Source organism: Notolepis coatsorum (genome assembly GCF_963971535.1).
Source record: "Notolepis coatsorum genome assembly, chromosome: 2".
NCBI classification, from domain to species: Eukaryota; Metazoa; Chordata; class Actinopteri; order Aulopiformes; family Paralepididae; genus Notolepis; species Notolepis coatsorum.
Window position 1 is genome coordinate 54,005,870 of NC_140166.1, and position 12,539 is coordinate 54,018,408.

At 42.7% G+C, this 12,539-nt stretch overlaps 1 protein-coding gene across 1 annotated transcript in view; it reads right to left on the reverse strand.

Moving 5' to 3' along the window:
• Positions 1-6,841: 6,841 nt before the first annotated feature.
• Positions 6,842-12,539, reverse strand: part of noxa1 (NADPH oxidase activator 1) — a 51,567-nt gene continuing 45,869 nt past the window's right edge. Inside the window, exons 13-16 of the mRNA XM_084338189.1 lie at positions 10,690-10,850; positions 10,195-10,303; positions 8,210-8,333; positions 6,842-7,522 (exon numbers count right to left, since the gene is read on the reverse strand). Of these exons, the coding sequence (XP_084194315.1) occupies positions 7,416-7,522; positions 8,210-8,333; positions 10,195-10,303; positions 10,690-10,850 (501 nt within the window). The 3' untranslated portion in view covers positions 6,842-7,415. The remainder of the gene's footprint in view (positions 7,523-8,209; positions 8,334-10,194; positions 10,304-10,689; positions 10,851-12,539) is intronic.

The window sequence follows — 12,539 nt, forward strand, 5'->3', positions numbered from 1 at the left end:
CTCTCACTGCCAGCTCTCTCACTGCCAGCCCTCTCACTGCCAGCTCTCTCACTGCCAGCCCTCTCACTGCCAGCTCTCTCACTGCCAGCTCTCTCATGGCCACGTGTTCCTGGAACACCTCATGGGCCACAACCAGCTGCGTTTAGTTGAGCTACGTGTGGAATCTTTCTGCCCGTCTTTCTTCCTACCCTGTGCTAAAAACCAATAGGATGAAAAACACTTTTGTCCCCAAGGCAATCATGTTATTAAACAAGCGGCCAAAAGTCTAATTCTGCACATGCACTTTAATTGACGAGGCACTCCCGCTTTGGCACTATTATGCGCTTTATTATGATCTGAGCAGCCTTGGCTTTATGGCCCATTTCAACAGGACGGACCATTTGCTGAGCATGATGTGTGCTGCTGATGTTATTACTATCTGTTTTTTTATTTCTATATTTGAGGCATGACACATTGCGTTTCCAGGATATTCACGTTTTCTGAATCGGAATCTTTATCTGAATTTCCGTAGCACTCCGTGGTTCCGTTCTGGCAATGGAAAAGAACCAAAGGGGAACATTTCCCACCCAATACACTGAGTCAGATCCTGCCAAGTAATTACTGTCATAAACTATAGAGCTTTTTAAAAACCTGGCCACTGGTAGATGCTCTTAAAACCCAGGCTTTCTGGCAGTGTTAAGCATAATTTGTCTGCTTAATGTTTTTTTTTACTGCTTGATAAAGTCTGGCTTGAGACATATCTATGTATATGGACAATCTATACCTCCTACATCTGCTGTTATGGACATAAACTGTGATATTGTGGTCTTTGTAATTATGTATCTATGTATTTAACTGCATGTAGTATGTATGTATTGTAAGTGACGTTATATGTTCTATGTTGGAACAATGCTGTAAGGCACTGAAAACAAATTCCACCAGCCTGGCTGGGTGGTCATTACAGAATCGAATCTAATCTAATCTGACTGCGAGACAGAACGAGTGTGTGCGGATATACATGTATATATATATAAATATATACATGTATATTCATAACATCTTGGAACATCCTCATCCTAAAAGGGCCTCCTCTTTACACATGTCCTGTGCTGCTGTGTTGTGCGAACAGGCAAAAGATCAAGCTTGTGGAGGTGATGCTATTCTGTGTACAATAAAAACACTTACTGTCCACAACATTCTTCACACCGCAACACCAACGTGTCCTAATGTATTCAACAAGCTCTGCCAGTAAACGAGGCTCTGGCGGTGGGAAGGTGGGCGTCAAAACGCCACACGTGGGAGAATAGCCTGGTAATTAGAGGCCTGCGTTTCATAAGCCATCTCGCTCTGAGCAGGCCGCAGTGCCCCCCCCCCCGACCATCCTCACATCCAACATGTTGACTAAAAGAACCTGACATTTTCCCTTTCTGGCACCCCCCTTAAAGCCCAGACCACTTTAACCCTTTGTCATGTGGCAGTGAAAGGGTTAACCGCCTGTAGTGTGGTAGTGAAAGGGTTAACCCTTTGTCATGTGGCAGTGAAAGGGTTAACCGTCTGTAGTGTGTTAGTGAAAGGGTTCTGTAGTGTGTTAGTGAAAGGGTTAACACTTTGTCATGTGGCAGTGAAAGGGTTAACCGTCTGTAGTGTGGTAGTGAAAGGGTTAACCCTTTGTCATGTGGCAGTGAAAAGGTTAACCGTCTGTAGTGTGGTAGTGAAAGGGCTAACCTTCTGTAGTGTGGTAGTGTAAGGGTTAACCATCTGTAGTGTGGTAGTGAAAGGGTTAACCTTCTGTAGTGTGGTAGTGAAAGGGTTAACCCTTTGTTGTGTGGTAGTGAAAGGGTTAACGTTCTGTAGTGTGGTAGTGAAAGGGTTAATACACAGTGACTAGGGCTCCTATTTTAGTACATTCATTCTTGACTGGTTCATTAGGGAGGATATTAACCTGTTAAGCCTGTAGGTCCCCCAATTGGGGGACCCTGCTTTTCTTTATCATAAATCGATCAATAGAGACCGTATTAGATCCCCAATTATCATATCATGAGGAATCATTGGAAAGCCACACTCATTGGCTATAATCCTGTCCAAAATTTTTATATCGAGTTACATATCGGAATGTAAATCGAGAACCGCTGAACGGATTTTGTCACCTGAAAGGGCCATTGAGAGGCAACAGGCCTCTACAGCCCGCTCTCAGAAGCTGGTCTTTTCGACGTAGGACCAGAGACGAGGGCGTGGCTGCAGGACACGGAGTTTGCCATCTGATGATACACGAAAGAAGAAGGCAACAAATAGGGCTATAATTCTATCTATATATTGTATTAAAAGAAATGCTCACCCGAGCCGTTAGAGGTCAGCAAAGTGGCGCGTCGTGAATCGTCCTCATGGGTTGTTAAGAGGAATGTTTTTTCTTTTGTGTTTTTTGCCAAGAGTAAAGACCATAACCCTATCAAAACAGCAGTCAAAGTGTATATTTTCATTTTTACCGATGTTTTGTAAGATTTACAGAAAATAAGAATTTATCGGAAAAATGCTAATTATATCTCTTTTATCGTAAAACCGTGAGGAAATGACTAAATCCAGATTTAACCCTGCCACTGGAAAGAGGAGCATTTTCCCTATCCATAGATGTATGATTTGGCCATTTTGATTTTGGCCTTTTGGTTAAGGTCAAGTTCAAGGTAGGCATGTACCTTTAGGCGGAATTTCAGAAAATAGGGCTCTACAGCTTAACAGGTAGTCCCTAAAATGCTATTGCTTTTTTCATGTTGGGAGGCATGGAGCCAGCCTAATTTAATTATAGAATGGGTATAACTGCTGGATCCAACCTTATTAATGTCACTGACAGTTTAATATGGGGTTATCAATCAATCAATCAATCAATCAATCAAATTTATTTGTATAGCACATTTAGACATGACACTTGTCAACCAAAGTGCTTCACAGTAAGTCGCATAGCTAAAACCAAAGGAAAGTGCTAAAGTATAGAATAAACAGAAAATATAAACAACCAACGGACAGACAAAGAAACAAAACAACACGTCAACAAGCAAGGCAAGAGTCAGAGTGAGTCAGGGAAGGCCAGGGAGTATAGATGGGTTTCGAGTTTAGATTTAAAAGACTCGATGGAGGGGGCAGATTTGATGGACATTTGAAGTTATTACGACTTAAAGGGGAACTACATCTAAGACAGTCCAAATATATTAGTGAGAACAAACAACTCTCTCCCTAATCCAAAAAACAGATAGTGCTGAATCTCATACTTGTGATGTACATCACAAGTATAACGGTTGGAGCTGCTCTGTAGACAATGAATTGGGTAAGATCGTAATAATAATAACTTTATTTGTATAGCACCTTTCATACAGCATGACAGGTCGTCAGCTTGTGACTGCAACTTGTTCCTGTTTGCGGACGACTCAGCCCTGCTGGTCTCTGACAAGAACAAGTTGCAGGTTGAAAAAACCCTCAGCTCTGAACTCGGCAAAATCTGCATATGGCTCGCTGATAACAAACTATCATTACACATGGGCAAAACAGAGTCCATTCTCTTCGGATCAAATAACAAACTCAGCAAGACAGACGGCTTCTCAGTTACAGTGGGTGACAATATTGTCACAAGGAAAGATGAAATTATATACCCATGTTCCATCCTAGAGGCAAATCTTTCCTGTGACAAAATGGCATCCAATGTAATAAAAAAAGTCAACCAACAAACTCGATTCTTGTATCGGATCTCCTCTCTCTGGTAAACAAGAATACCCTGAAGACTCTGGCAGGAGCACTCATTCAAGGGTACTACGACTATGCTTGCACCTCATGGTACCAAAACACCTCAAAGGCGCTAAAAACAAAATTACAAACATCTCAAAACAAACTGGTCAGACTACTACTTGACCTGACTCCTAGAACCCACCTCACCCCTGCCCACTTTGACAACCTAGGATGGCTTAGAGTAGACGACAGAGTATAGCAACTTGCAATGGGCCTGGTCTACAAGATACACTACACGACCAAGGTACCCATGTACATGTCAAAATACTTCCCTACCCACATTCAAAACTGCTCTTAAAGAGCACCTACGGGAGACTGCAATTTGAAACTGGCCCCTGTAAATGTCCTAACCCAACCCCCTCCAAGTATGGTTTCGTCAATATTCCAATGTACAGTTTTGCTTGTACAGTTGTACAGTGTCCCCCCCCCCCCCCACCTACCCAACCTCCTCCAATGTACAGTTTCTATATCAAATGTATATACTCTTTTCTGGACTCTTTTTGTATCACAAACAGTACTGTATTTGCAAATCTGGTATGTCATAAATGTATAGATGTAGCAGTACTGTCTATCTGTATGTCGTGTATGTCATATATGTTATGATGAATTGAAAATGGGGGACCCTGATGTAAACAAGACGAAAGTCTTTCTCTGGTCTGCATCCCCTTAACAATTGTATATATTGAGCTGTACTGTACCCATTCTGCAATCTGTTAATAAAGTTTTCAATCAATCAATTAACAGGGCCCGGGATTGCAGTCCAAAGTGCTTTACATCAGTAAGAAATAAGACATAACATCTGTGTAAAACAAGCAGCAAGAGCAAAGCATAAAGTGGGATCAAATAATGCAGATATATTAATCAAATCATATCAGAACCTCACATTCCAATAGGCTTCTTGAATTTCTGTAATCTGTTAAAAAAAAACATGATAAGGTCATAGTATGCACCCAGCATAGTGGAGCGTAGACGTTTTTCACATTAGGATCTAACATCCCAACAGGCCACCTTGTCTATGGTTTGATTCAGTTTTAGTAGAATAGAAAATACATACATGATGAAATGAGCACAAAGTGCAGACATACTATAAAATCAGTTTTCTTTTTTACAGTGCAATAAAATACTTGTGGATTAGTTTAACAGTTCAAAGTCTTCCGTTTGGTATCCAGTTTAAAACATTGACAGTCTTCCCTCTTGTTTGATACCCACTTTCACCCAGGGGGATGTTCTGTGTATATGGATATATTTTCTGTTTCAGAAGTGAAAACACTACCATAGAATAAAGCTCATTTGAGTATAAAAACTCAAACAAACATTCTGTGGGTCCATAAAATCAGTCTCCCATTCATTGTCTATGGAGCTGCTCCAGACTTTACCTGATGACATCACAAGTTTGAGTCCGACTTCTCTGGTTTATGAGAGAATTTATGAGTTTATGAGAGAGTAGCTCATGTTCACAGTTGTTCCCCTATACAGGGCTATTCAACTGGCGGCCCGCGGGCCAGATCCGGCCCGCGGGATGATTCTGACCGGCCCGCCAAAGATTACATGATAATACAAAAATAAAAATAACGTTTTTTTTTTAACTTTTTTCTTTTCATGTCAACGTTAACACGCACAATTGAGCCAAAAGTCACTCAATTAATGACAGATTTCATTGATAAATTGAGGGAAAACTTTGCAAGTCGATTTGATGAATGTCCAGAGAATTGATGCATTTTGTGAGCAATCCATTTGCTAATGTAGCTGCTATTTCCACAAAAGGACAAGAGTTCCTTGCATCACTTCACATTGATGAAGGTCTCCTGCAACTTGAAATAATTGACATGCAAGCATCATCTGCTCTGAAGCAGGCACTTGAGAATGAATCCACCACAACATTTTGGATAAAGTGTATTCATGTCAAGACATTCCCCAAAATAAAAACGCTGGCAATATCTGTGCTAACAATGTTTGGCTCAACATACACCTGTGAATCCAGTTTCTCTCACATGAATGCCATTAAAACAAGCAACCGTGCCTCCTTGACAAATGAGCATTTGCATCACTGTTTGCGGGTAGCCCTCACTTCCTATGAACCCTCTTTCTCTGCCATTGCCCAGTCAAAGAAGTGCAATCGCTCTCATTAGATGTGTGTATGTAGGCTAGGCCTGTCTGCCCCCCCCCCCCCCCCTGATGTTTGAGAGTTAAGAGTGGACAATAAGTGCTAATAAGATGCTGTGATTTGCTGTTGTTGCACAGACATGAAGCACTTTTTCATAAGCTCAGCTGCACTATAAATGTGTTTTTTTGTTCAAGTGTTGATGTTAGAATGTTCAGATGCACATCATGCACTTGTTTGTTTTTTATTTTATTTTTATATTGAAATGTTGAAGAGGAGATGTTGCAGTTGTTGCACAGTCATAAATGAAGCACTTTTTGCAGGAGATGTTGCAGATGTGGCACATAAATGAAGCACTTTTTTTGAAAAGTATACTACTTTTGCAATGTAGTTAAATAAAAGTTGTGAAAATGTGGTTGCGTGTTGTGTCAAGTGTACATATATTCATAGCACGGGGAGGCGCCGTGGCAGTCCGGCCCCTGGCCCCTTGGGTTTCTGACAATGTGGCCCCCTGAACAATTTAGTTGAATAGCCCTGCCCTATGATGTGTGGGGTGTTTGGAGGACTGGCTGTTCACATGCTTTCTGGGGGAGGGGGGCTCACAACACTACTTATTGTACTTATTTTAAAAGTACAGTGTTGCTCACATGCTTCCGAGCAACACTGTACTCGTTGTACTTATTTTAGGCCTATTCTTGTCTGCACTTTCTACATTGCACTACTTTTATTGTCTTTTATACCTATTATTATGTCTGCACTTTCTACATTGCACTACTTTTATTGTCTTTTATACCTATTCTTATGTGTGCACTTTCTACTTTGCTTTTATTCTGTCAACTGTGTGCTGATGTTATGCCTATGTTCATGTCATGCTATTTGCTGTGAAGCACTTTGAGCTGCAATCCATGTATGAAAGGTGCTATATAAATAAAGTTATTATTATTATAAGCAAAAGCAACACACAAGAAAAAACACACAAAACAGTGAAGATCCATTCTGCCCACTTCTTCCTTCATTAAAGAACAGAAAAGGAATAGAAATACATAATGCAATGTGAACACTTTCACAGCGGTTGACGGGAGAAGTTGAAATTGTGAAGTTGTTTTAAAACACTGGCCCAGCAGGGGGGGGGGGGGGGGCTACTGCATCTCTCTTCGCTCTTCACTCTCATCCGTTCAGAATGAATGGGAATAGTCAGTGTTCATGAGCGAACTCAATGAACCCTCTGGTGACAAAATAAATACAGAAAGTTCACCAGCAAGAGAGGCAATATATATATATATATATATATACGCCACCGTTCCACGTAATGACATTTTGACAGCAAAAGCATGGATTCAACTCGCCACAGACTTACAATAGGTTCTATGTTGGTTGGCACACAACAGAAAAATATTTAATATAAGAAAAAAGTAATGATCTCACATAAGACAAAAAAAGAACAGCGCTGTCAAAATACGTTATTATCATTATAGGTTAAAAAGATTCAGACTCATTCAAAGATATTTATAAGTTATTATGTTTTTTAGTTTTTCTTCATCACAGTAACACAGGTCTGGTTTCTTCACAGCGTAATGCCCTGAGCAGGGGGGTTGTTCTCTCTGTAGGCAAAGCAGCTGGGGAAGATACCTATGTAGCCGGAACAGTGTCCCTCAAGCCACTCCTCGTTCACTGATGAGAGAGAGGTGGAGGGAGGAGGGGAGAGAGAGGTGGAGAGGAGAGAGAGAGAGGTGGAGAGGAGAGAGAGAGAGGTGGAGGGAGGAGGAGGGGAGAGAGATGGAGGGAGGAGGGGAAAGAGAGGTGGAGAGGAGAGAGAGAGGTGGAGGGAGGCGGGGAGAGAGAGGTGGAGGGAGGAGGGGAGAGAGATGGAGGGAGGAGGGGAGAGAGAGGTGGAGAGGAGAGAGAGAGGTGGAGGGAGGCGGGGAGAGAGAGGTGGAGGGAGGAGGGGAGAGAGGTGGAGGGAGGAGGGGAGAGAGAGGTAGAGAGGAGAGAGAGAGGTGGAGGGAGGAGGGGAGAGAGAGATGGAGAGGAGAGAGAGATGGAGGGAGGAGGGGAGAGAGATGGAGAGGAGAGAGAGATGGAGGGAGGAGAGGAGAGAGGTGGAGGGAGGAGGGGAGAGAGATGGAGGGAGGAGGGGAGAGAGAAATGGAGGGAGGAGGGGAGAGAGAGATGGAGGGAGGAGGGGAGAGAGAGATGGAGGGAGGAGGGGAGAGAGAGACGTAAAGACAGAAAGAGAAAGAGCATGAGGTCATTTTCAATCAGATTCACTCGACAAGAGACAAAAAGCATTGCTATTTTTCAAACTAACAAAACGATCCAGGGTGCAAGGGGTCCCCCCCCCCCCCCTCCCCCCCTCACCTTCGCCCAGGATGTCGATGGTGTCTCCCTCACTGAACTCCAGGTCCTCCGGGCCCTCGCATGCGTAGTCGTACAGCGCCACCATCTGGTAGAGGATGGTCCTGTTGGCCAGGGGGTCCTCGGTCTGAGACCAGGGACACGTCGGGGGAGCGGGCGATTAGTGGCTTTTCATTCAGTCGTTTACATACTTTGAACAGTCAGTCCGACTCGCCTCCACACACAAGCACACACACACACACACACACACACACACACACACACACACACACACACACACACCACACATCCTCACTTGCACTCTCTCACACACAAACACACTACAAAAAAGGTCACTTTAAAAAACACAACTGAATATTTGTATATACCGGTAGTACTCATTACCTTTCACATTCTGGGCCAACCACATATATATATACGTGTTTCGTTGCCATGCTTAACACTTTGAATGCCCAAAATAACATAACACGTGTTATCAGCCCGCCCCCTGAATGCCCACCACGACAATTAGTGTGACATTTTTTTTATTAGCGATCTGAATTCATATTTCATCAACCGAGTCTACCGTTGGGAAACCAGCCCCATCAGGAGATCAGATGTGAAAAAAGCTCCCCCTATTGTCTCCCAGATGGTAATGCACCCTTTTGGAATGGACTCAATGAAAATGGATGAGAAAAGAAAAATCCGGAATCCACATTTTACTTCTCACGCATGTAACCAGAGATGATCCCAGTCATTGTGGACCATCAGAACAGCGTGTAATATGTGTTTACAGTATGTAGCGTTGGATCAATAAAAGCGATCGATTTTTGGAATGGCGATCAGGAATTGGAATAATCTTTTTGGATAACATATGATCTCAGGTAAGGAATCTATTTGACCAGTCTTAGGATAATCAGACCTGTTTTCACAGAGATATAAGCTTTTCCCCTATGTGTGATGTGGCTGTTTGGCTGTGCGAGCGATCAGGAAATATATATGATCAGATATCAGATCGCCTATATAGCGTGCATACGTACACATATACTATCGATAATCTAGCGTTTATTTGAAAACGATTCATAAATAGGCGAAAAAATTAGAACGTTTTTGTGTATTCTAGAATATTCCATTTATTATGGAATCTTTTTATTTTCCTTGAAAACGAGGGCTTTTCAAGATGCTATCGAACGGAAATGAACCAATAAAAAAACAATCCGCTTCGACAATGTTGACTGGAAAATGAGTCATTGATAAGCGACGGGCAGATTAGACACATAGCCATAATTTTAAACATAGATTAGGCGATATTAACGCTAAGATTGAAGTGGATGGTGGGCATTCAAGCACTAAATTGTGCGCCCCCCTGCTGGCACTGAAAGAGTTAAAGGGCCAACCACGTATATATACGTGGCAAGGTTGTTTTGGCTTTTATTCCATTGTAATATCCTACTCAATGTCATTGAGCGGCACTGCAGATTTACCCTACTCTTGGAATTCGGAAAAGTGCATAACCGGCCAGATCCTCGTAGAGGCGCTGTCTCGATAATGCAGTGTTCCCTGTTACAGACCGGTGTTTTAAATTTTTTATTATGAATGGACTTTTAGCCTAAAGCTATGCGTGTAGCCGATTGCCTAGAATAGTTTTTGGGACGCTGAATTCAGTGTGCAGTAAAGGAATATAGCATAAGCCAATGGACATATGGATCTACCAGATGGCGATCGATAACTGGGAAATCCTTTTTGCAGTCCAACCGGCCATAGGTAAGAGCGATTTGACGTCAATTTCAGCCTGATCGGGCCTTGTTCTCATAGCCATCCACCCGGTCAGCGAATGAGGCTACTGAGGCTAATGCCGTTATTGGTAATCAATAATCAGATACGACGTCCCCCGCCCCCCCCTTTCATGCATTCATGGTGGACCATGATACCGACAATATGCATTTTGAGTTTTAACTCTAGCTTGTGTGTGTGTGTGTGTGTGTGTGTGTGTGTGTGTGTGTGTGTACCTGGCACCACAGTGTGGCTCTGCCCGCTTCGGTCACGTCCAGCAGGGGCCGCAGTTCCCCCCCCTGCTCCTCCAGAGGCCTCAGTACTTGGGAGCCATGCTGCCTGTGTCTGAGATGGGAGGAGAGGGTGTAAGAAAGAGAAATATGGCAGAGAGAGGCAGAGAGAGAGAGAGAGAGAGAGAGAGAGAGAGAGAGAGAGAGAGAGAGAGAGAGAGAGAGAGAGAGAGAGGTAGAGGGAGAGGGAGAGAGAGTGAGTGTGGGGGGGAGTGAAGAAAGAGTGTAAGAAAGAAATATGACAGAGAGAGAGAGAGAGAGAGAGAGAGAGAGAGAGAGAGAGAGAGAGAGAGAGGGAGTGTGTGTGTGTGTGTGTATGTGTGTCAGTAGACCCAGAGGTTAAAGTAAAGGGGGGAGGGGCATATTATTTAAATTCCAGCAGTACTTGTTGGACCAGAAGATGACAGAAGTGGGCCGTCTCGTTCCGCAGCAGGGACCTACCTGAGGCGCAGGTGAGCGGCCGGCTGGCCCAGTTTGTGTGCGATCCTCTCCTGCAGGTGGTGGTGCGGTGTGTCCAGTGGGACGCTCAGCGACACGGTGTATCTGAAGTGGACCTTCACGACCACGGAGTCGGCCTGGGTCCCCTGGGCTGCGTCTCCCTGCTGGGGGGGGGGGGGGGGGGGGCACGAGAAACACAACTGTCAGGGTTCCCACAGACATTGCTAAATGAAATTCAAGGACTTTCAAGTACTTTTCCCAAGCACTTTTTCATTTTAAAAGGATACAATTCACTTTTAAATGCAGTTTTCTTATTGAAAAAAAAAATCTGATCCAATATGTATGGCTTAAAACTAGGGATGTCCGATATTATCGGCCTACCGATATTATCGGCCGATATTGGCATTAAAATGTGATATTGGAAAATATCGGTTAGTTAGTTACACTTGAGATAAAAAAGTTTTTTTTATCATGGATGAACAAAACTTTCAATGTGAATGGTTGATTTGAATTTCAAGCACTTTTTAAGCACCTTGTTAAAAAACCTTGTGCCAACCCTGAACTGTGCTCTGTAATTCAGTAATGTTTACTGAGACAGTGGTCATATTCTCACACAGGAGCACAGGAGTGGAGTGAGTTGCCTTTGACCCTCAGACAGGGCCTGAACCTGTGTAGTTTCAAGGTGAACGTTAGGAGATGGCTCCTAGAAAATGTCCCAGAGTAACTCAGGAGTGTCTGTACATTTTGTACATATTTTATTAATAATGTTGTATTTTACTTTTTAATTGTATATATATTTTTTGCAATATACTGTAGGCTGATGATAATATGTGTAATACATGTTTATGTAAATACTATGTGCTGCTGAGACCAAGGACCACAATGGAAATAAGTCTGTGACTTTTTTGTGCTATCCTTGATCATTTTAGGATGCATGATTTGTTGTAACATGTAATGTATTTTAACAATTGTCAAATAATCTAAAGTAAACTAAACTATGTGGGTCATACAGTATATATAGTATTTTATAGGGATGCTCGATGTTGGCTTTTTTACCGATACCGATATACCGATATAGTCCAACTCTTAATTTCCGATACCGATATCAACCGATACCGATATATACCCCCCCCCCCCCCCCCCCCCCCCCCCCAAAACTGAATAATTCCATCTCTTGTAATCGTCGTGTAATTAACACAACATTATGCATACTTTGACAATAAATAAAATAATAATTTGTTCTTACTTCTTACTTGCTTGCCTGGGTAAATAAAGGTTAAATAAATGGAGAAAAAAAGAATATATATATATATATATATATTTTTTTTTGAAAACCGATAGATATTTTCTGATATCACATTTCTATGCCAATATCGGACATCCCTAGTATTTTACCTGTCTGAAAACACAAATTACAGTTAAAGATTACGACAACAATCCTGCCTGTCTCTGGTTGACGTCGGAACAACAAGGAACTCCTCTGAGTAGCGTGATGTCGTCTTAGAGAGCAGCCTGTTGCCATGATTACTGGGCTGTAACAGAGAGAACGCTCTTCCATCCCGTCACTCAGACCTTCTCTAATGAATCTCGTCAGACGAGACACAGACAGCAGGCACACGTCACAAAGACAAGGAGATCAGTACATTTGTTTTTTTCCGTATAGATCAGAGAGATTTCTTTTCCCTCCGAAGATAATTCAGGTCACTCCGACACACGCTGTGGCACAAGAAAGCCAGTCTCAAAAATAGTCCGGCGAGTATTTATATCCGACTACTGAATAACTCTTCTGCCTCCCTTTGGGCTTTAGTGATGTGACTTAATCAGGACACATCAGCACTTCTCCTTAAACACAA